The following is a 24,806-nucleotide window of genomic DNA, read 5'->3' on the forward strand; positions in this document are numbered from 1 at the left end:
GTGTATATGGGCCAACGGAAGTTGACCGTGTGGGCTGTATCAGAATGTTAAATATTGAGCGGACGGAAGCTTGAAGTAAAATGGGCTGGTTGAAACCAGATGGGCTGATTGAAGCCAGATGGGCTGGTCGAATCTGTAAACTATAGTAAACAGAAAATGGTTTTAAAAAGAAAAACTCAACCATATAGTCTGGAAGTAAAAAACAAAACAGGTTGCAAATACACACATATTATTTTTTGGTCCAGCCTAAATTCAACTAATTACTATGAATGAAAAATTACGTAGTAAATCGAGAATATAATTTAATACATAGAAGAGAATTAAAACAGAGCAAACCTCTTTAAATTTGAATGTAAGTACAAACGACGAACAACTCTTTGACACACTGTACTCCTTGTAATGACCATATATACTCCATGCTCATCCTCTTTTTAATAACAAAATTAATTAGTATCCATGCTTATGGGCAAAGGCAACTGAATAATTGCTATCTAGATCCTCGAAAAATGCAAAAAGTGTGATTTTTTTTTCAGATTCTAAATCTTTGCTTGCTACACTCCACTGAGCAGCTCTCCCTTGGGCTGATAGGGTGAACCTAAGATTTATTGTCAGTCGCTTCTTCTTTCTCGTGTCTGATCTCTATTCTCTGTGGCACGCTTTCGACAGGTTCCCCACTCGTGACGTCTAACGCATAGAGCATCTAAGGCAGTACCACGGTAGTGCGAGGCGTCTTCGCTACATTTCTCATAGGTTCGCCTCCTGAACACCGATGATCGAGCACTAGAAAACCTATTACTACGCACCGCCCCCTTTGATGATCAACTCATAAATCAGAAAGATACATACATATAACAATTACACATGTCAAAATCCAGAAAAGAATTGGGTCAAGCACAAGTTTTCACCAGTCCTCATCTACTTCTCTCTCGCGAACTTTCCCACAAGTCCCCCACTCGTCGCGTGTAGCACGTAAAGCATCTAGAGCAGTACCGCGATAATGCAAGACGTGCTGGGTGCAGTGAGCACTCACCTCACGGACCGATACCTTTTCGGCAATGCTTGCAGATTCGCTTCCGAGCACCGACGATCCAGCACCGAAAAACTTACTACTATGCACCGTTATAATCCAATTTGTCTTGTTTTGCTGAGAGCTGATCAGACGTTCAAATGATATAAAAATTGAAGTGAATCTACCTCTGAAACATCTTGTACAATGTACATCTTTCTAGTTATGTATATGTAATTATAAAGACACCACTATGAAGATATTTTGTATGCCATACACTATACAGATCTATACCAAGATATTTAAGGATACACATATACAAATACATCATTAAAGCACTGTCACCATGCATGTAATCCAAGTAAACATGTATTTTTGCGGTTTTTTTTTCTCGTATTTAATTGAGTTCGGTTTAAATATGTTTTAAGATGTATGTTTGAAAAAACAAAGTTTATTACATAAACAATTTGAATTGCCCACAATATAATATCTATGATCGTGATTTGGCAAAATACGAACAAATAAGTACTAAAGTTTAGTATAAATAGCTATAACAATCTCACATAATAAAGTTCAAAAAAGAATCGGGTTAGGCACAAGTCTTTTTAATCTTGAATGTAAATAAATTTCAGATTTCAAGGGGCATCCAAATCAGTATTACAAGTTCCCCAACTTCTCAGAAATCCATCCGCGAGTTGAGTAAGTTATCAATTTCAATGAGATACACTGGAATACTCGCCTGGAACTCCCCCGGGGGCGTGCGGCCTTTTAGAACCCTGCCTAACTCATAATATAATAATGTGCCAAGCTTTGTAGTTTGCCGTGCGAGCCCTCCGCCCCTGAATTTAATCACCTTCTTGGCACGCTGAAGCTCACCCCCTTGATACCTGATCAGCGCAATTGTGGGGAGAATGCTTCCATTGCCATGTAACACGGGATTTGGCATCGCGGCAGGCAATAGAGTTTGAAGAAGGAGACGGGTGTTTTCCATACAACGAGCGAGCACGCTAAGTCCTTCGAAAATTAGATTTCCGCATATTTGTGGCACAATTCACTCTTCTAGCAAACCATGCCACGCTTGTTTTACACACAAACCCTTGCTAAGGGTGACTTAGAAATTCCGACCCTTTTTATATGTTTACGCTTTATTTTTTGCTGCAGTCCCCATAAAAGTCCTATTGTTTGTTGACACTGCACCCTTTGATTTTGTTTCGCGGGCTACTAGTATGTGAAAGAAGGATTTGAAAGAAAGCTTAGATAAGATAAATGATATTATAACCAATGCATTCAAATTTGTAGAACATCTCAACTTATCAACCATGATTAATTTCAATTGAAGCCAAGCTGCTCCTGCCAGTTCAGAAGGCGCAGTCACTACGGGGACCCCTCCGCCAATAGTATTCGGGCGAGATAAAGAGCGTGACAAGAACACGGAAATGCTTCATGAGCAGGAAGTTGCTGATCAGCCAAATACCAACAGTGGTTTATGTTATTCTGTAATTGGTATTCATGGCATTGGCGGGTCTGGGAAATCTACCCTTGCACATTTAGTTTATGCCCATGAGAAGGACCAGCAAGAAAAAAAGGGCGACTATTTTGACCTTGTTATGAGGGTTCATGTTTCTCAGAATTTTAGCGTGGGTGACATTTTTAAGGAAATATTTGAGGTAGCTACAGGAAATTCGTGCCCTCAACTCAATAACCTTAACACCCTACAAGATAAGTTGGAGGAGAAATTGCATGGAAAACGATTTCTCTTGGTTCTAGATGATGTCTTGTGCGATATTAGGGATGAGAGGCAGCATGGGTACCTGCGGCAGATATTTTCTCCGCTGAAGGCTAGAGAAGTAGGAAGCAAGATTCTGGTGACTAGTAGAATTGAAGATGCATTACTAGTTTTGGGTGCTAAAAAACTGAGATGTGTTCCCATATCTGACTTGGATGATGATGTCTTCTGTAAGTTGTTGATGCACTATGCACTTGAAGGAGCAATTCTAGATGATCATGTTCGAAGAAGACTGAATGTGGTTGGGGCTGACATTGCAAAAAAGTTGAAAGGGTCGCCTCTATCAGGTATGAGACCTGATGCTGAGTTTTGGAGAATAGCTAGAAAGATAAGTTTGTCGGCGGGACCATGGGAGCTCTATGGTGGAGCTACAAACATCTTGATCAGCATGCTAGGCGATGCTTTGCTTATTGCAGTATTTTCCCCGGAAAACATCACATGCAGTGTGATGAATTAGTTGAACTGTGGGTGGCACAAGGGATTATAAGAAGTACTAATGAAGGGGAGGAAATGGAAGATATCGGTCGAGAATACTTCTATGAACTAGTGTCAACCTCATTTCTGCAGCAAGGAGGGAAGGACAAAAATGGCAAGGACTACTTTTAAATGCATGATCTGCTGCATGATTTAGTAGGGATGGTCGCCAGAAGTAATTGCTTTTGAATCGAGAAGGCAGCGGCTAGGGAAAAGAAATTTGGACAGGAGAAGTTCCTCGAGATGTTCCACATCTTTATATTTACCAATATAGTGGAACATTCATGACCGGAAAGATCCTTGAATTAAAAAATTTGCGGACTCTCATGATTTATAATGCTGGTTGGGGTTCAGCAATCGAGGAAGTCATTGAGATTATATAAGGGTCTGCTGAAACTGCGGGTACTGGCCATAAATTTGCCTTTAGTTATGCTCTCAGTCCCCGAATCTGTTTGTCAGTTAAAGCATCTTCGCCATCTTAGCTTCGGGACAGAAACATCAAACTTGGTGATTTTACGAAGCACACTAACCAAGCTTTACCATATCCAGATGTCTCTCGTACTACAAAGGTTCACGGTGTCCAAATTGGATGGTGGGTAAGCAGAGCGGCGGCCCAAAGGACCTACAGGAACTCGAGTTCTCGGAATGCAGCCAACTCGGACCTGCTCCTGAACTCGAGGGTTTCATTCATCTGCGTTCACTCTGGCTATGGGGCTGCAGGTGGGACAGCTTACCAAGTAATATGGAGAACCTCATGTCGATCAAGAAACTGACGGTTGACCATTGCTTGAACATCCGCTGGCTTCTTGATAGAATCGAGGAAATATCTTAAATCTGATTGGAATCGAAAATGCATCTTCAATGTCTGGTGGGAATATAGTCAATAATCAGGAGTCCGGGGCAAGCTAAAAATAATTGTACAAATAACGAGCAGGTAGAATATGCTCGAATTTGATATGTGGAAAAAGTACTTATTAGTGTGAACTTTACATTACAGTGGGTAATATATTTGAATACTGCTTTTAAAATCAAAAAACCTTGTGGTAAGTAGGCATTGCCTTCTTAATTTGTCTACTGTCAATACTAGCATCTAACTGAGTATGTGAATATGGAGTCATTTGCTCCAGCTCCACCCATGCGGTCAATAATTGCGGAGTTTCTGGATATGGCAGTATGCTGTGTATGTGAAGTGCAGAGTGCAGACTCTGAAATGTTCTTGGATGGGCATGTACTCTTCCTGTCTATCTCTGTCTCAATGCTATATATGTATATGGGCTGTTTTAATATAGGTTGGACCAAACATCAAGTGCGTGCTACCCCGTTCTCCCGCCGGCCATCTAAATAATTTGCACCCTGTCCAGTCAGTTGTACACAACTTTTGAATGCCTACCACAAGGTTTCCCGAAGTAAGTCACATTCGGGAAATAGATCGACAAAAGAATTTGAATGAAGTACAAGATGCAATTATCTACAGCGCCGCAGTCAACCTCGCTTACATTGCCTTAGCTGCTTCAGCAGTGTTACACAAATTCGGAAGGGGGTCTATTACCACAAGGTTTCCTAAGAAGTGAAGAATTTGAGCGATGCCCCAAGCAGGTGAACAAATCAGCATACAAAAGGCAAGTACTGAAAAGAAAAGTACACACAATATAGCTACACTGCAAGGTCCAGATCAATCAAGTATTCTCAGGCTATTAGTACCTAGAAATTTAAATAACTACTGGGCCCACCACATGCAGAATCATCACTACAACAGCAGCGAGCGTTATGAGACGACGTAGCATTCCTTGACAATACCCGTCAGCACATTATTAATATCTCCACGGTTGAGGAGGATCCATGTGTGAGTCGCTCCTTGACCAGGCGCCTGCAAGCTTCATTCACCTGGGATCTCGTCGGGTCAGTGGCATCGCATTTCTCACATGGGTGTACACCATACATCTCGATTCTCTTCAATCCCACAGCTCGCTCCATGACTAGCCTTATGTAGTTTGTCACCTTGTCTTCCTCCTCGAACCCGGACATCAGCAGCGACTTCAAGTTCAGGTGCTTCAAATTCTTGGATGGGTCCCACACCACATTGGTCTTCTCGGCACTGTCCTCGACCGCTCCGAGACAAGCATACCGTTCTCGAGACAACTTCATGCATGGATGATCGACATAGAAAGTAAACAATACATGGTACAATTAAACTCGCAACCAACCCATGCATGCAGGAAACCATATATATAGCAAGAATTGCAGTTAAACACCTTTGCCATTTAAAATTTTGCAACAATAGCAATACTACCATTTAGGTAAGTTTAGGCCCCTACAAAACTTTTGAAAGAATGTGCTTGAACTAAATCCTGCATAAAAGTAACACACACACTAGTAGAAAAAAGCCCTTTAGTCCCGGTTCGCAACAGCCTTTAGTCCCGGCTGTGCAACCGGGACTAAATATGCGCGACTAAAGACCCCCCCTCCCCTAGTCGCGCCTCTTACGGACCGCGACTAAAGGCTTTAGTCCTGGTTCTTGTGGCTGACCGGGACTAAAGCCCGTCCACGTGGGCGCCCGTGGTCCGTCGGGGCGGAGGACCTTTAGTCCCGGTTCTCGTGGCCAACCGGGACTAAAGGGCTCCTCCGCAGGTTTAGGGTTTTAGCCCCCCTAAACCTGGTTTCTTTTTAGTTTGGAGTGTTTTATTTCTTTTATATTATATTTTGTGTTTTATTTTAATTTTGATAAAGTTTCAGTACACATATTCTACGCTACTATATACATGCATATGAAATTTCAAACAAGAAGAATTCAAGAGGAATATATAATATATATTCAATCTCGGGTGACCATATACAACTTCGAACAAGTTTCCATACACAATTAGGATGGATGACCATATACAACTTCGTACAAGTTTCAATCTCGGGTATGCATATAAATTTCTTCGTCCTCAGTATAGTGTTCTCCTTTAGGATTGATGACTTCCCTCATGAAAAATCCTGCTAATTCTTCTTGAATTGGTCGGAAGCGAGCTTCTGGACTAAGCCTCCTCCGCAAGTTATCCGTCGCGGTCCGCACGCTATCCGATGCCTTCCGCTCAGAGGTGTGTCTCCGGATGTTCTCACAAACATAGTATCCACATAGATTGGTCCCCGGTGGCTGCTTATCCACATTAACTAACCTTCTGAAATCTAGCTCATGTTTGAATTCACCGACAATTTCTTCTGAGAACCGTCTCCAAACCCTACAGGGCAAAGAAAATTAAATGAACAAGGGAGTTATTAGTTACTTGATATTAGGAAATGAACGAAAGAGACCGATCGATATAGAGCTCAAATGATTGAAAATAATTACTTTTGCAGCATTTTTCTCATGTCGGCCCAATGCTTTGGATCCGAATCCATAGAGTCCATGATTAGAACTCTGGAGGTGTGAAGTTCAATATTTAGCAGAATCCAGTGGAACCTACGGACACGTTACATGCACAGTCATGCATAACTCATCGATTAGACATACCATGCATGGAGTAAACAAAAGAGAATGGGCACAAGAGAGAAACACTCACCCAAAATGGTAAGGAAATAGAATATGACTTTTGAGTTGATGCTTTCTAAGAAACTTGTACAAGTCTTTCTCCACGTCTTCGGGGTGATGTTGTAACACATGTCCATTAACGATATGTGGGTCAATGAACCCAACATCATGGATGTTTCTTATTTTGCATTCCCAAATCTTCAATCTGCATAATAGCGTACGCAACAATATAGTTAGGACAATATATATATATAGTGCAGGCAATGAAGAACGAGATGAGGTAGAAATAAATCACTTACAGAACGTAGCAACTCAGCATAGATTTGTCGAGGTCGCGCAGATTGAACAGCTGGAACAATTCACTCATATGAATTTCTACAGAGTACCGTTTGGTGTGATGCTCATCTGTAACATCCGCATAAATATATTCTTTGTCGGCCCATGTTATGAATTGCTTGTACCAACGTAGCAGATTTCGCATTTGTGGTGGTAGACTCTTTTCCCGCGCAGGCTCGACGAGAGGCCCATTCCGCACATATTGTAATGCTATCTCACATACTGGCGCATCCTCAAGGCCTAAGAAGGCACGAAGAGTCAAACCCATCTTGGACGCTTGTTTCATGGCACTCGCTACAGTCAATTCAAGTGCTGCCGCAGCTGCTATGATCTCGGGGTCCTCTTCCGGACCGGCTTTCACTATGAGCGGGGGGATCGATTGTTTCTTCTGCATCCCGAGCTGGTCAACTTGTTTCCCGCTTTTTTTACTTTCTTCTTTCTCCTCCTTCAATATTTTTGCTTGCCTACGAAGTTCATGTCCATAGTCGTCAGGCATATTCAGCTCGGCTTGGGACGGTGTCGTCAAAAAATCCTTAGCCCACTTCTTTTGCTTCTCAGTGAATACTTGCTTGGGCTCAGGCTCTTTTTTCGCCTTCATATCCGCCTTCCATTTCTCATAATCAGCAGACGCGGCCAATTTGGTTTCAGCTTCACTAAGTTCCCCAGGCCTTGGGAGGAGAGGCTTCAGTGATGGCTCCGGTACCCTTGTGGTCTTAGGTACATAAGGGTCCGGGTTAATAGTCCAGGAGCGGGTTTCCTTGTTGTCCGCCTGCTTCTGCTTCTTCGCCGGAGGTGGATTGGGGGGCGTCGTACCCGCCGGAGGAGGATTGGGGGGCGTCGTACCCGCCGGAGGTTGTGGATCGGGGGACGGCGTCGAATGGCGTGAAGGAGGTGTAGGTGAACCACCACGACCACCACCACCGCCACCACCGCCACCACCACCACCGCCACCATCGGAGGGGGGTGGACTTGCTAGCCTTGGCGCCTCGCCTGGAAACACTATGTACTTCTTTTTCCATAGAATGAACTGGCGCTTGACATCTCCAAGTCTTCTCTCCCCTTCGGGTGTAGGTTTGTCAATCTCCAGGTCCTCAAACCCTTGGACTATGTCTTCCACCGTGACACGAGCATAGCCATATGCAATGGGGTTGTTGTGGTGGAGTGCTCCAGGTGTAAAGGGTAAAGCACTGCCGCTAGCTACCTTCGTGGAAACGTTCCCCACGGGATAATGCAGATCACATTCTTTCATCTCCTTTACATCATCCACGGGGTAGTGAGGCTCCGGTGCACGAATCTCGATCATCGGTGCACTAGCACCAGGCGGGGCATCCGTGGAAGCCACGCTGCTTCTCCGTTGCTGCCTTCCGCGATCCGCTTCATGATCTACATGCGGCCCTGCAGCCGATTTTTCTTTCACTAGTTCATGCACGGTCTGCTTCAACTCATGGAGTTCCGATGCAAACTTCGTCATAAGATCTGCATCCCGGTCCGTCTTTCTCTTACGGCTTCTGTAACAGTACGGGTCATTGTCCTGGGAAAACCCTACTTTCCACGGAACTTTGCCTTTGCCTCGTACACGTCCTCCGTGTTCATCATTCCCGAGGGCTGTTGTCAGTGCGTCTTTCTCTCTGTTGAACTTGATCAAGCCCTCTTGAGCTTGGGTCATTGTGTCAATAAGGGCTTGGGTGGGAGCAAACTGTCTCTGCCGGTGAACACACACCCCTGTCTCCGGGTCTAGCGATCCCCCATGCCCGTACCACCAGCTTTTGGCCCTTGGGTCCCATCCCTCTGTACCTAGAGGGATTCCTCGCACCCTCAGGTCCTCCTCCATCTTCTGCCACCTAGGCTCCGAAAGGCGGTATCCTCCTGGCCCCATAATATGATGGAACTTTTTCTTACTCGCATTATCCTTATTTTTTTCGATATTTCCTTGAAATGCTCCGATTGCTTTTGCCTCACAAATTCTGGCCAATCATCTTTCAGTTTCTCATGTTGTCCATTGAAATCCGGAGTCTTGCCCTTGTTGACATAGTCACGGGTTAAATTTTTCTTGAAGTTCCGGAATGCTTCGCCCATCTTCTGAAGAGCGAACTCTTTAACTAGCCTCCTCCTCTGACGTCCACCCGGAACCTCGTTACCGAATTCATCGACTTTGTTGTATTCCGGAGGTAGAATGAAATGTTCCATAAGCTTTCTCCAGCAATCCTTTTTCGTTCTCTTGTCGACAAAACTGAAACCAAGACGTGCCTTCTTTGGCTCCTTCCATTCCTGGACGGTGATCGGGACGTTGTCTCTAACAACGACTCCGCATTGGTTGATAAACTTTGAGGTGTGCTGTAGGGGCTTGCCGGTTTCACTGACAAACTCAATGGCATATGTTTCTCCTGTTTTCATCGCCTTGGATTTGCCACGCTTTGTCGTACTCGATCCGGAGGGCTAAAAAAAGAAAGAGAGTCGCGCGCGTTAATACATATGTATTCACATTTCAGTAAGTTTGTATCACGAGAGGCTCAATGTATATATATACCTCGCCGGAGGTGGTTGCTACTTGCAATTCGAGATCGTCGGTTGTTGACGGTTGACCTCCGTCGACAATGTCCGTTCCTTCACCTTCTTGATCATCAACAATCTCTGTTCCACCGTCAAGGTTCAGAAAAGAAGAGACTACATCCTCTTGTTGCTCATATTCTGAGCCCGGCACATAAGGAATCTCGTTGTTGATGATGCCCATTAAATAACGTTCAGCCTCCGGATCCCTAAGCGGCTCGGTTCTATCGTCCGCCATATGTCACTCCTGCATGTAGTAAAAATTCTTTAAGTATAAAGGAATTAAAAAATAAGATTAAGGGGACATAGAGGAGGAGGAATTAAAAAATAAGATTCTTTAAGTAAAAATTCTTTTTTTCTTCTTCTTCCTTTCTTCTTCCTCTTTCTTCTTTCTTTCTTCTTCTTCCTTTCTTCTTCCTCTTTCTTCTTCTTCCTTTCTTCTTCTTCCTTTTTCCTTTCTTCTTCTTCCTTTCTTCTTCTTCCTTTCTTCTTCTTCCTTTCTTCTTTCTTTCTTCTTCTTCCTTTTTCTTTTTTCTTTCTTTCTTCTTCTTCCTTTCTTCTTCCTTTCTTCTTCTTTTTTTCTTCTTCCTTTTTCTTTCTTCTTTCTTTTGGTTTTCATTTGGTTTTCATTTTTTTCTTCTTCCTTTTTCTTTCTTGTTTTTTCTTCTTCCTTTTTCTTTCTTCTTTCTTTCTTCTTTCTTTTTTTCTTCTTCCTTTTTCTTCTTTCTTTCTTCTTTCTTTTTTTCTTCTTCCTTTTTTTTTCTTCTTTCTTTTTTTCTTCTTCCTTTGTTTTTCTTCTTCTTTTTTTTCTTCCTCCTTTGTTTTTCTTCTTTCTTTTTTTCTTCTTCCTTTTTCTTCTTTCTTTCTTCTTTCTTTTTTTCTTCTTCCTTTTTTTTCTTCTTTCTTTTTTTCTTCTTCCTTTGTTTTTTTCTTCTGTTTGTTTTTCTTGTGTTTTCTTTTGTTTTTTTTCTTTCTTTTTCCTTTTTCTTTTTTCTTGTGTTTTCCTTTTTTTTGTTTTTTTCTTCTGTTTGTTTTTTTGTTTTCTTTTGTTTTTTTCTTCTTCCTTTGTTTTTCTTCTTTTTTTTGTTTTCTTTTGTTTTTTTCTTCTGTTTGTTTTTCTTGTGTTTTCCTTTTTTTCTTCTTTCTTTTTTTCTTCTTCCTTTGTTTTTCTTCTGTTGTTTTCTTCCTTTTTCTTTTGTTTTCTTTTTTTTCTTCCTTTTTCCTTTTTTCTTCCTTTTTCTTGTTTTTCTTCTGTTTTTCTTTTGTTTTCTTCTTCCTTCTTTCTTCTTCTTCCTTTTTCCTTTTTCTTTCTTCTTCTTCTTCCTTTTTCTTCTTCCTTCTTCTTCTTCTGCCGGCACGCGGAGGACGGCAGGCAGGGCCAGCGGGCGGCGGGCGGCGGGCGGCAGGGCGTCGGGCGGCGGGCGACGGGCGGCGGGCGGCGGGCAAGGGCAGGGCACGGGCGGAGGCGGCGCTCACTGGGGACGGGGGCGGCGGCGCGCAGGGCTTCGGCGTCGGCGTCGGCGTCGATCGGCGTCGGGGCAGCGCTTCGGCGTCGAGAGAGAGGCGAATGGGAAGTGGCGAAACTGCTAAGTGCAGTATTTATAGATGCACCTTTAGTCGCGGTTGGGGAGGCGGACCGCGACTAAAGGTACCATTTAGTCGCGGCTGGCCACACCAACCGCGACTAAAGGGTACCCTTTAGTCGCGGTCCGCCTCCCCAACCGGGACTAAAGGGTTTTGGCGCCGTTTTCGTTCCCGCGCAGAAAGACCCTTTAGTCGCGGTTGGGGACAACAACCGCGACTAAAGGGTACCCTTTAGTCGCGGTCCGCCTCCCCAACCGGGACTAAAGGGTCTGTGCTGGAACTGGCGCGGTGCGGTGAGATGTTTAGTCCCACCTCGCTAGCCGAGAGGCTTCGACAGTGGTTTATAAGCGCGGCTGCGCTCACCACTTCGAGCTCCTCTCAAATGCAGGCTTACGGGCCTATTCTGTCACTATGTGCCTGTGGGCCTACTGGGCCTTCTGCGGGCCTGAATCCTGGCCCATTAATGGGTTTCTAGTCGTATTCAGGCCGTGGTGGCCCAGTAGGTGGCATATTTTTTATTTTTTGCCTGTTTTTTGTTTTCTTTTTTGCTTTATTTATTTTGTTTTGTTTCTACTTACAACAATAAACTTATTTATTTTATTTTATTTTGTTTCTAATTACTTATTTATTTTACTTTATGATAATTATTTTTGCTATTAAAGTTTCTAATTACTTATTTATTTATGTTATTAAAATTTATTTTATTTTGTTTGTACTTATATATTTTATTAAAGTTTATATTATTTTGTTTCTAATTCATTTTAAAATCTTAAAAATACAATTATATATCAAAAAAATCAGAAAATAAAACTAATTCATTTTAAATTCTTAAAAATACAAATAATATATCAAAAAATCAGAAAAATAAAACTCATTCATTTTAAAATCTTAAAAATACAATTATATATCAAAAAATCAGAAAAATAAAACTAATTCATTTTAAAATCCCTTGAAGGTTTGACAAAAGGTTTGATACATCATTCAGTTCATCGACCAAATACAAAGTTTGGTACAATAAATTATTACACATCAATTCTTCCCTTGTGTCCCTGCTTGCTTACGATTGTGCCGTATCCATGGAGCATCCTCATCATTTAACTTAATGCTTGGGTCAGTGTTCACTTTGAAGGGCGGAATTTCACCAAACATATTATAATCTTCTGACATGTCTGTCTTGTCCTCCACTCCCACGATGTTTCTTTTCCCTGAAAGAACAATGTGCCGCTTTGGATCATCGCATGATGTACTGATCGTTTTCTTATCTTTCCGTTTCCTCGGTTTGCTACTCATGTCCTTCAAGTAAAAAACCTGAGCGACATCTTTGGCAAGGACGAATGGTTCGTCAAGGTAACCAAGATTGTTGAAATCCACCATTGTCATTCCGTATTGCTCGTCCACCTTTACCCCACCTCCTGTTAGCTTGAACCATTTGCACCGGAACAAAGGGACCTTAAAGGAGGGTCCATAGTCAAGTTCCCATATCTCCTCTATGTAACCGTAATATGTGACGTTTTGCCCATTCTCGGTTGCTGCATCAAAGCGGACACCACTGTTTTGGTTGGTGCTCTTTTTATCTTGGGCGATGGTGTAAAATGTATTCCCATTTATCTCGTACCCTTGGAAAGTCGTTATAGTCGAAGATGGTTTCTTGGCCAACATGTACAGCTGATCTCCAACATCATTGTCATTCATTAAATGTTTTCGCAACCAACTGCCGAAAGTCTCCATGTGGGCCTTTCTAATCCAGGATTCAGGCTTCCCCGGGTTGTCCGAGCGTAAAATATTCTTGTGTTGCTCGAAGTACGGAGCCACCAAGCTGGAATTTTGCAGAACTGTGTGGTGTGCTTCAGTCATAGAATGACCGTCCATACATATCGTGGATTCCCTTCCGATCTTGCCTTTTCCACTTAGTCTCCCCTCGTGCCGCGATTGAGGAATACCAATCGGCTTAAGGTCAGGAACATAGTCAATACAGAACTCAATTACCTCCTCATTTCCATAGCCCTTGACGATGCTTCCTTCTGGCCTAGCACGGTTACGAACATATTTCTTTAATACTCCCATGAACCTCTCAAAGGGGAACATATTGTGTAGAAATACAGGACCGAGAATGGAAATCTCTTCGACTAGGTGGAGCAGGAGGTGTGTCATAATATCGAAGAAGGATGGTGGGAACACCAACTCGAAACTGACAAGGCATTGGACCACATCGTTCTGTAACCGTGGTAGATCTTCTGGATTGATTACCTTCTGAGAGATTGCATTGAGGAATGCACATAGCTTCACAATGGCTACTCGAACATTTTTCGGTAGGAGCCCCCTCAAAGCAATCGGAAGCAATTGCGTCATAATCACGTGGCAGTCGTGAGACTTCAGGTTTTGGAACTTTTTCTCCGCCATGTTTATTATTCCCTTTATATTCGACGAGAAGCCAGACGGGACCTTGATACTGCTCAGGCATTCAAAAAAAATGACCTTCTCTTCTTTGGTAAGAGCGTAGCTGGCACGACCTTGAAACCATTCCGGATGCCGGTCATCTGGGTCTTTCAAAAGTTGCTGGTCCTGCCGTGCTTCCTTTGTATCATTTGTCTTCCCATACACGCCCAAGAAGCTTAGCAGGTTCACGCAAATATTCTTCGTAACATGCATCACGTCGATTGCAGAGCGGACATCTAGGACTTTCCAATATTCTAGCTCCCAAAATATAGATTTCTTCTTCCACATGGGTGCGTGCCCGTCAACTCCCCGCGGAACTGATTGTCCGCCAGGACCCTTTCCAAAGATGACTTTCAAATCCTTGACCATATCAAATATCTCAGCACCAGTACGTTCCGCAGGCTTCGGTCGGTGATCTGCCTTGCCGTTGAAATGCTTGCCTTTCTTTCTTACGTTATGATTTCGGGGAAGAAATCGACGATGACCCAGGTACACGTTCTTCTTACAATTAACCAAACGTACACTTTCAGTCTCATGTAAGCAGTGCGTGCATGCATTGTATCCCTTATTTGTCTGTCCCGAAAGGTTACTGAGAGCAGGCCAATCGTTGATGGTTACAAAAAGCAACGCTCGTAGGTCAAATTCCTCTCCTTTGTGCTCATCCCAGACACGTACACCAGGTCTGGCCCACAACTGTAAAAGTTCTTCAACTAATGGCCTTAGGTACACATCGATGTCGTTGCCGGGTTGCTTAGGGCCTTGGATGAGAATTGGCATCATAATGAACTTCCGCTTCATGCACAACCAAGGAGGAAGGTTGTAGATGCATAGAGTCACGGGCCAGGTGCTATGGCTGGAGCTCTGCTCGCCAAAAGGATTCATGCCATCAGTACTTAGACCAAATCTTATGTTCCTTGCGTCAGCTGCAAAATCTTTGAACACTCTGTCGATCTTTCTCCATTGCGTTCCATCAGCGGGGTGTCTCAACTCCCCGTCGGACTTACGGTCCTCTTTGTGCCATCGCAACGACTTGGCATGCTTTTTGTTCATGAACAGACGTTTCAACCGTGGTATTATAGGAGCATACCACATCACCTTGGCGGGAACCCTCTTCCTGGGTTTCTCGCCCTCAACATCGTCACCAGGGTCATCGCCTCTGATCTTATAACGCAATGCAGTGCATACAGGGCATTCATTCAAATTCTCGTATTCACCGCGGTAGAGGATGCAGTCGTTAATGCATGCATGTATCTTCAGAACCTCTAAACCTAGAGGGCAGACAACCTTCTTTGCTTCGTACGTACTGGCGGGCAACTCGTTATTCTTCGGAAACATATTCTTCAACATTTTCAGCAAATTTTCAAATGATGAGTCACCTACACCTTCCTGTGCCTTCCATTTTAGCAAATCCAGTGTGCAGCCCAGCTTTTTCAGACTATTATCGCATCCTGGATACAACGACTTTTTGTGATCCTCTAACATGCGATCCAAATTCTCCCTCTCCTTGTCAGTTTCGCAGCGTCTCCGTGCATCAGCAATGGTCCGACCAAGATCATCAGCGGGCTCATCATGTGCCTCTTCTTCACCTTCACCTAACCCTTCCCCACCTTCAGCATCATCCTCCATGAAAGTATCACCGAAATGATCATGATAGTTGTCATCGATATCATCCCCTTCTTCATCTTCTTCCATTCTAACCCCTCTTTCTCCATGCTTGGTCCAACAATTATAGCTTGGCATGAAACCGTGCCGAAGCAGGTGCATGTGAACGTCTCTTGAGGAGGAGTAACCCTTCTGATTCTTACAGACAGCACATGGACAGATAATAAAACCTTGCTGCTTGTTCGCATTTGCCACTACGAGGAAATCTTTCAAACCCGTAGTGAACTCGCCGGAGAGTCGGGGACCGTACATCCATTACCGATTCATCTGCATTATTATTATATAAAGTATATAATTAACCATCATGCATTTGTTAAACTAACTAGCTAGAAATAATACAAATTAAACAATGAACTACACACATGCATATTTTATCAATGACACATGAAAGGTTCAAGTTGCTAACCGCGATCGCGGAGGAAAAATAAATGAGAAAGCTCAAGTGTGGCTCGGACACTTCATATCATGTTTGTTTCAGGCTCTCGGGCATTTCATCGAACACCTTGTGTGCATAGGAGGAACCAAAAGCAAACCCACCACCCCCTTCTGAAAATTGTGAAGTGAGCTGAGTGAAGTGAAGTGAGCTGAGTCCTATATATAGGGATGGGCCTTTAGTCCCGGTTGGCCTGGCCAACCGCAACTAAAGGCCTTCGGGGACCTTTAGTCCCGGTTGGCCAGGCCAACCGGGACTAAAGCCCCCCCCCCCCCCGTCCGCCAGCTGGATGGACCTTTAGTCCCGGTTGGCCTGGCCAACCACGACTAAAGGCCTTCGGGGACCTTTAGTCCCGGTTGGCCAGGCCAACCGGGACTAAAGCCCCTCCCGTCCGCCAGCTGTCGACCGAGCGCGCTAGGCCCAGATAGTTGGTCGCGGGTCTCCTCCCGAACCGCGACTAAAGACCCCTTTTGTCGCAGTTCGATTGTTTTGGGGACTAATGGGGGCGTATGGAAGCCTCTTTTTCTACCAGTGACATGAATATGCTTCCAGGATTCCTATGAAATCATTGTCCCCTCTACAAAATTCAGTGGAGCAACGAAACCTCCGCTTGCATTGCACCATCATGCATATGCAATCCATGTGTTCCCTAGCTAAATATAATTACCTACTTGTAACAGAGTTTGATGAGTAATTGAAAATCAGATCAATTTCCTGGCATATCTTGTTAATGTTGAATATTCCGGAAGCATGTCATACTAGAAGTGAGTTATATATATCCAGGCTAAGATGTGGATTAAATTTAAAGAAGGTAAAGTAACCACCATACCTTGAAAGTCTGTAGGGTAGGTGCAGCTTCAAGGATAAACAGGGTCCAGCTCAAATCACACTCAGGAAAGATAGCGAAAAACTCCACATCCGTCAGGTTTCTGAACATAGCAGTGAGGTGCTTTGGATGTTCCGGCTTAATCCAAATCTGCAGCAAGAACACAATAGACAGCTAACATTTAGCAGAGAAGAAGAATGCACAATATTTAGAAGCATGGGAAACTCATCCAGAATGAATAGAAATTGACTAACCATTTGGCAAGAAAAGTTAAGATTGAGTATAGACAGGTTCTTGGCACTACTTGACAGACACTCGCTCAGTGAGAATGGCGCCTGCCACGTCATGGCATGAGAACTGAAGGTCACATGGCGAAGCTCTGGGACGTAGCCGAAATTCACCGGAGGGTTCCCCCAGCGCCATGATTCGCACAACACTTGCCTGAGCTTGGGGACAGAGACAAGCTCGACCCGCGTGCATACAAAGCAGAACAAGTCGAGCACCTGGAGCCCAGAGCCCGGCGTGTCGATCTTGACCGTGGAGTGCTCCTCAACCAGCATGCAGAATCTAAGGGTGAGGTGCCTGAGCTTGTCGCAAGCCCTAATGATTTCGGCCACGTCGGTATCTCCGAACACGAGTTGCGTGAGAGTTAGCACGGTGAGCCACCGGAACGCAACTGGGCAGGCACGGGAGAAGGACATGAACTCCTTCGCGAACTGGGTACACACCCCGCTAGCTTCTTTCGCGCATGTCGAGCGTAGGTAAAACTCAAGACATTCAGTCTCACCACGGTTGACAACGTCCTCGACGGCGCGGCCTATGGATCTCAGGTGAGGGTCCGACTCAGGGAAGAAGACGAGGCGGAGGGTCTTGATGGCGCGCTTGCACTCAGCCGGAGGAGACAGTAGCCTGCACGTCGCGGCCGTGAACGCCTCCATGGTCGCGACCGGATCAGTCGCTCCGCCGAAGTGGCGGACGTCGAGGTGCAGGCGTGAGAGCCGGTGGGGGAGGTGCCGCCACCGCGTGGAGACTGCGCCTGCGCGGACCGCGTCCCGCAGGTCGAGGCGCTCGAGGATTCCGAGGAGGATGTCGTCGGTGAGCGCGCTGATTCTGTCCTCGTCTGGGTCGTCGATGTTGAGCTTGTTCGGCGGCGGTGGCGGGATTCGGAGGGCGGTTGAAACCTTAGCTAGAAGCAGAACCAATCGCTTGTATGCGGCCCGGAGGGACGGCTTCCTGCTCCGTGGCCGGGGCTCCTCCGGCGCTCCGCTCCCCACCTCCAATGTGCGGCCCGTGGATCTGGACGGAACAGGGGAAGCCAGCTCCGCCGCGCAGCCATGTCGGTGCATCTGATTTCCCTCCGGCCGGGGCGCTGCCGCAAGTCGCGCTTTGATCCACCACCTCCGTCGCGCGGCCAGGTCTAACATCTGACAAATATTTTGTTGTTTGTGGGCAGAGAAATATGTGGATCTGAAAATAGCAGACAATATATAGCAGCCGGTGCATGCAGTCTTGGGCTCTTGGGTAAGCAAGCACGAAGGATTTTGCATGTCCACTCCTCCTTATGCGCTCCAGTTCTGAAAGCCGTTTTACAAAACAGCAGCATAACCAATGCAACATGCCCGGCGATGGGGGTTTTACATTTTTCTTTTCCCAAGCATCCCATTGTCCCCCGATCTACTCGTGCGGGTGCAATCTGGAGGATGTTAAATATAATCTTGATGTTTTCTGTACCTGCATATTTATTTTCTGCATGAGTTAGAGTCATGTAGGGCCAACTAGCGAACCTCGTCTACAGCTTTGTACTATATATTGGCAAGTGTAGACAATTGCTAAGATAAACAGTGTAAGCTAGTGTAATCATATAAATTGCTAGGTGGCAAAAATATCACGACATAGTCTATCACTCGAATGCATGCATGGTGTATATGGGCCAACGGAAGTTGACCGTGTGGGCTGTATCAGAATGTTAAATATTGAGCGGACGGAAGCTTGAAGTAAAATGGGCTGGTTGAAACCAGATGGGCTGATTGAAGCCAGATGGGCTGGTCGAATCTGTAAACTATAGTAAACAGAAAATGGTTTTAAAAAGAAAAACTCAACCATATAGTCTGGAAGTAAAAAACAAAACAGGTTGCAAATACACACATATTATTTTTTGGTCCAGCCTAAATTCAACTAATTACTATGAATGAAAAATTACGTAGTAAATCGAGAATATAATTTAATACATAGAAGAGAATTAAAACAGAGCAAACCTCTTTAAATTTGAATGTAAGTACAAACGACGAACAACTCTTTGACACACTGTACTCCTTGTAATGACCATATATACTCCATGCTCATCCTCTTTTTAATAACAAAATTAATTAGTATCCATGCTTATGGGCAAAGGCAACTGAATAATTGCTATCTAGATCCTTGAAAAATGCAAAAAGAGCGACTTTTTTTCAGATTCTAAATCTTTGCTTGCTACACTCCACTGAGCAGCTCTCCCTTGGGCTGATAGGGTGAACCTAAGATTTATTGTCAGTCGCTTCTTCTTTCTCGTGTCTAATCTCTATTCTCTGTGGCACGCTTTCGGCAGGTCCCCCACTTGTGGCGTCTAACGCATAGAGCATCTAAGGCAGTACCACGGTAGTGCGAGGCGTCTTCGCTACATTTCTCATTGGTTCGCCTCCTGAACACCGATGATCGAGCACTGGAAAACCTATTATTACGCACCGCCCCCTTCGATGATCAACTCATAAATCAGAAAGATACATACATATAACAATTACACATGTCAAAATCCAGAAAAGAATTAGGTCAAGCACAAGTTTTCACCAGTCCTCATCTACTTCTCTCTCGCGAACTTTCCCACAAGTCCCCTACTCGTCGCGTGTAGCACGTAAAGCATCTAGAGCAGTACCGCGATAGTGCAAGACGTGCTAGGTGCAGTGAGCACTCACCTCACGGACCGATACCTTTTCGGCAATGCTTGCAGATTCGCTTCCGAGCACCGAAAAACTTACTACTATGCACCGTTATAATCCAATTTGTCTTGTTTTGCTGAGAACTGATCAGACGTTCAAATGATATAAAAATTGGAGTGAATCTACCTCTGAAACATCTTGTACAATGTACATCTTTCTAGTTATGTATATGTAATTATAAAGACACCACTATGAAGATATTTTGTATGCCATACACTATACAGATCTATACCTAAGATATTTAAGGATACACGTATACAAATACATCATTAAAGCACCATCACCATGTAATCCAAGTAAACATGTATTTTCCCGTTTCTTATTGTCTCATATTTAATTGAGTTCGGTTTAAATATGTTTTAAGATGTATGTTTGAAAAAAGAAAGTTTATTACATAAACAATTTGAATTGCCCACAATATAATATCTATGATCGTGATTTGGCAAAATACGAACAAATAAGTACTAATGTTTAGTATAAATAGCTATAACAATCTCACATAATAAAGTTCAAAAAAGAATCGGGTCAGGCACAAGTCTTTTTAATCTTGAATGTAAATAAATTTCAGATTTCAAGGGGCGATGAACTTCTTCACCAGGTCTCATCTACTTCTCCCTCGCGCGCTTTCTCGCACGTCTCCCACTTGTGCCATCTAGCGCGTAGAGTATCTAGGGCAGTACCGTGGTAGTGTGAGGCGTGCTCGCTACCGATACAGCGAGCAGTCACCTCACGGACCAGTACCTTTTCGGCACTGCTCGCAGATTCGCCTCCTGAAGACCGGCCTCGCGTGCTTTCCCGCACGTCTCCCACTTGTACCATCTAGGGCATAGAGCATCTAGGGCAGTACCGTGGTAGTGTGGGGCATGCTCGCTACCGATACAGCGAGCAGTCACCTCAGGGACCAGTACCTTTTCGGCACTGCTCGCAGATTCGCCTCCTGAACACCGGCGAGCGGTGCTGGTGAACTTCGCCCATCGTACACCGAGTTTGAGCTATAAAGATAACCACAGACTCTCTTCTTTTTCTCCATCCCACAACGTACCTCATTCCTTCTCCCTAATTTTCACCTCTTTTCTTCCTCCGGTGACAAAAGATCGAGAAGAGGCCCCCAATGGAGGACATGAGCTCAGAGTTGATCCTAATTCTCATAGTTGGGCTGCTAGCAGCATTGCTTGGCTTCTCTATGCTTCTGTGTGCAATGATCCTAGATGATCGCTATGACGCTGCTGCCCGAGCGGTGGCTCTCCGGGGCACTGGTGGCCCTGCCACTGGAGGGAAATATGCTTGGTAGTGCTCTACCTGAGCTACGTAGGAGATATCATATTGCTGTCCTTCATTTTTTTTAGCCTTTCGCCACTGGAGGCAGATATGCTTGGTAGTGTTCTACTTGTGCTACCAAGGAGAGATCATATTGCTCTCCTTCATTTATTTTTATTTTTATCTCTTCTTTGGGTGGTCTCATCTTGCCGGTTTCATGGTTTTTCTTCTTTGTGCTTGTTGACCTTGTCACATGTTAAAGGTATTATGCAATATAGATCTGTTGTTGTTCTCCTTGGCGATTATATACTTTTTGGAAAGCATGACCGATAGATAGCACACCAAGGTGAACCAATAATTGTTTAGCAGTCAGTAAATCGTTTGATTATATACTTTTTGGAGAGCATGACCAATAGATAGCACACCAAGGTGAACCAATAATTATTTAATAGTCAGTAAATCGTTTGCATATGCGGCGGATTAGAACTTGGTGTTTCACAAATTGTACATAGCTAAAGGTTGCACATGTTTTTTTCGACGGCAAGAAAGTAAAATGAAATCGAACTGCACAGGCAATAAATAAATACAAAATCAAACACATAAAAGGAAACACACATGACCTTAGTTAGTAGACCACAACCAACATACATGACATAGAAGTACAAATACAGATATTTTTACACATGGGAATCTACGAAATACGACCTGATCTCCTCGATGCAACGACAACATCTAATTTCGGCAAGCTTCAGATTGTTAACACCCTCTCTAACCGTTCAGCGTAATCCTCCAAGATGAAGCATTCCTTGAATGCCGAAGGTTGGTTTTCGTTGTGCACATGAGGAACCATAAGTTGTAAACTGGTCAATAGAAAAGTTTACATGTTAAGCTTATGTTCTACGTACTGGTTTATTTTACGTGACCACTTGTTTTTTTCATATGTTAGTTAGAAACCAATATTGGGTTGCAATCGTCGCAGAAGGTAACTAAAGATAGAAAGTTTACATTCATAATTAACTTACATATAATACACGCTTAAATACTATTAAAACATGGAGGAGCTTATTTTATTACAACTGGACACAACTTGGTAAACAGGGATTAAAACAACTGAAGGAAACTAAAACGACCGATACTTGCATAGAAGACAAATACGACTACAAGTGACTTTAATGCTCGAAATCAAGTCATTTTGGAACACTCTCCTCTGCGGTTAGTGCCAATAATGAAATGATATAGCACTTTTGCGAAGTGCTCGAGTCGTGTGATGGGTGGACAACTACCAGTGTAGTTGATGATGCGGTCTTCGGTGAATGGACGCTGTGGATGCATGCAGAGAGGCACGGCATCAGAGAAATCGTTGCATATACGTGCCAACATCTGTGTTTGTGTCAGGGACTCGGCTTGGCAAGCAGCAACTTCACGTTTAGCCATGTTAAGTTCCCAATGCTTTGAGCGTGCTTTCTCTTGAGCTGATAGGAGCTTCTGCTTTGTTGCCTGCAACATAGGGAAATCATAATCGTTGATTGTGATCGCGTAGTTTTCACAAATGTAGTTTAGTGCTGCCTGGGCAGACCCTTCTTCCGCCTCGTCTTGTGTCGCTACGGGTTCTCCTTTGAAAACCAAAGGGTTTTCATTTATGCTCCCTGTGGAATGTGTGGCTCCCATATGGACGGATGCCTGTATAGTTCCGTGGAGGTACGTGCAGTGAAGGTATCCTTGCACTTCCTGCCTTATAGCCGAGCCGACAATTCGCAGAATGATGCGCCTTGGTATATACACCATCAAGTCGTCGTTCTGCAAATGGATTAAAGTTAGTGACTGCATTACTTTGCATGAGGTTTTACTAATTTAAGTTGAAAACGTAGAACAGATGCATACCATGTCAACGGGGGCAGCATTGGAAGAGGAGCTTGAAACAGCTTTCTTTTCTTTTTTTCTTGATTGCTTTCCTGATAGGAAAGTCAACCAACATGCATGGTCCATGCAACCAATCGCTGCCGCATGCCATACGTTCATCTCATCACAGTGCAGAAATACAATAATTAACCAAAAAAAAAGATATGAAATACCAGGCCCTGCATCAGTCAAACAGCCAGTAGCAGGAACATCACACCCACCCAACTCCGCCACGCAAAAAGGGACCTCTGCCAACGTAAAACAAAACCGCACAAATAAGAACACGAACAAACAGCAAGCACCGATCCAATTCAGCCAAACCAAATGCACAAACCGAGAGTAGAATCAATGCATGGGCCGCTTGCCAAGCCGGATCTCCTCCCTATGTATCCGAGCAGAATCGTCACCACCTGAATCCAACAACAAACATAGCAATTAGTCCAAAGAAACAGGCAAAACACAAATAAACGGAAAGAAAAAAGGACCCAAACCAGATTGCGCCGCGAGGTCCACCGAAACAGGAGATCGCCCACAAGAACCACGCACAGAAGACGAACAACGCATAGAGCGACCAAACCGAGAAGGCGAGCGAAGATGAGAAGCTGAAACACCTCGCAAAAATGCAGCGGACCCCACGTCCAATCAAAAACGCTAAAGCCACCAAACGAACCATCACAGCAGTTCAAAAAAATTGAAACAAACCTCTCAACGCACAACTCATTTGTACACACCCGTGTACCAAAATAATAGCACGTGTCTCATTCAAATTTACCCATACGTCTTTTTCACCCAAGTGGGACAATAGTAGAGCGAAAACTCTCTCAGATATAGAGGCTTGGGTATGCATTGTTTTTTCGCGAGAAAATTTCCGATTTATTCATCTTCAATAATGACAGTATAATGAATATAAAAAAATACATCCAGATCCGTAGGCTGGCACGTAAGTATTGAGGAGTTGCCGAAGTGTCGCGCTGATGCGGACGACGACGTTGTGCCGTGTGCGATGCGCGGTGCTGCACGCAAGCTGGACAAAGATGATTGAACCGAGTGATTCGGTCAAGGAAGTTAGTGAAGATAGCATGCAGCTAAATTAGAGGAGTGCGTGGGCAGTTAGTTAGCTCGTGGCCGATCGTGGTCACACTTATCTTGGAGGAAGGGAATGATGTTGGCATTGTTCGCCAAATAATAAAAATCATCATGAATGCTCGCATCCCTCAAGAATGTGTTGCATGGCCATTATGGCTGCACCTCGGCCGCACGAGGAAGGTTGTACCTGGGCTTCGGTGTTTCCTTATGACTCCGGCTCAAAGAACCTCTCAACCTCCACTTAAGCATTTTCTTTTTCTTTGAAATTTCTAGTGCCCAGGGCCGGCCCTGAGGGGGGGCAGGGAGGGCGACCGCCCCGGGCCCCCGATGGTAAGGGCCCCCTCCCAAGGCATGCATGTAGGCAAGGGCCCTTGCCCAGGGAGGCACCAATGCCAGGGACGCAGGGATCGCGCAGAATCAGTGGCCTAATTTCCTTCAATCTCGCACATAAGCCACGCGTACAAACGCAGCTTTCCTTCTATACCACGGCTATTCCCCAACTATAAGTCTGTAGGTGTACGTTGTCATGTAAAGATGTACTCTATTCACCCTTCCAAATTTAGATCGTTATTCCATATCCCAAGCCCTGATCTCGCTCTTCGTGTTTCTCTCGCCGGCAGCGAACACTGAATCGATGGGTTGCTCAAGGCCGAGGCGATCCTATTCTGGGCCCCAATCGCCGGAAACGAATGCACACTTGAGCGCCTCCTGCCAGAGCCAGGCGCCAGTCCACTTTGCGTGTCGAGCGCCCGTCGTCGGATCACCGACGCTGATCCAATCTAACCGATCTTAGGTACATCATATGACCGCTCCTCAGTTATATTGCTAACTAACTAATGCACTTTTCTATACACGATGCATATCTTCCGTCATTCCATCTATATTTTTTTTGGGTTTATCTAAGAATCTGTTCATACCGTTATATATTTGGGTATATTAATTAAAATCGAAATACAACGCGACGGCCGCGCTACATGCTACTGCGAAC

General features: G+C 44.4%; 1 protein-coding gene and 1 pseudogene across 1 annotated transcript; one reads left to right on the plus strand and one right to left on the minus strand.

Moving 5' to 3' along the window:
• Window positions 1-1,130: 1,130 nt before the first annotated feature.
• Window positions 1,131-3,819, plus strand: LOC141022748 (disease resistance protein RGA2-like; annotated as a pseudogene).
• Window positions 3,820-5,066: 1,247 nt separating this feature from the next.
• Window positions 5,067-23,405, minus strand: LOC141023198 (uncharacterized). Its single transcript, XM_073499541.1, has 10 exons — window positions 23,279-23,405; window positions 23,098-23,142; window positions 22,906-22,980; window positions 22,715-22,785; window positions 22,514-22,630; window positions 22,117-22,330; window positions 18,087-18,178; window positions 16,859-18,028; window positions 16,608-16,754; window positions 5,067-5,405 (listed from the first exon to the last, which is right to left on the minus strand). The coding sequence occupies exons 1-10, from the start codon at window positions 23,403-23,405 to the stop codon at window positions 5,067-5,069; spliced, it is 2,397 nt and encodes a 798-aa protein (XP_073355642.1).
• Between the last annotated feature and the right edge of the window lie 1,401 nt (window positions 23,406-24,806).

The sequence above is a fragment of the Aegilops tauschii genome, chromosome 5, assembly GCF_002575655.3.
Source record: "Aegilops tauschii subsp. strangulata cultivar AL8/78 chromosome 5, Aet v6.0, whole genome shotgun sequence".
NCBI classification, from domain to species: domain Eukaryota; kingdom Viridiplantae; phylum Streptophyta; class Magnoliopsida; order Poales; family Poaceae; genus Aegilops; species Aegilops tauschii.

What these genes read in the sequence shown, in the direction of transcription:
- LOC141023198 (XM_073499541.1), bottom strand. Translation starts at nt 23,405, where the DNA reads ATGGTTCGTTTGGTGGCTTTAGCGTTTTTGATTGGACGTGGGGTCCGC. An exon ending in TAGGGAGGAGATCCGGCTTG is followed by an intron (nt 22,981 to 23,097) that starts GCAAGCGGCCCA and finishes TTACGTTGGCAG; the next exon opens with AGGTCCCTTTTTGCGTGGCG. An exon ending in CCGCATCATCAACTACACTG is followed by an intron (nt 18,179 to 22,116) that starts GTAGTTGTCCAC and finishes AACGGCTTTCAG; the next exon opens with AACTGGAGCGCATAAGGAGG.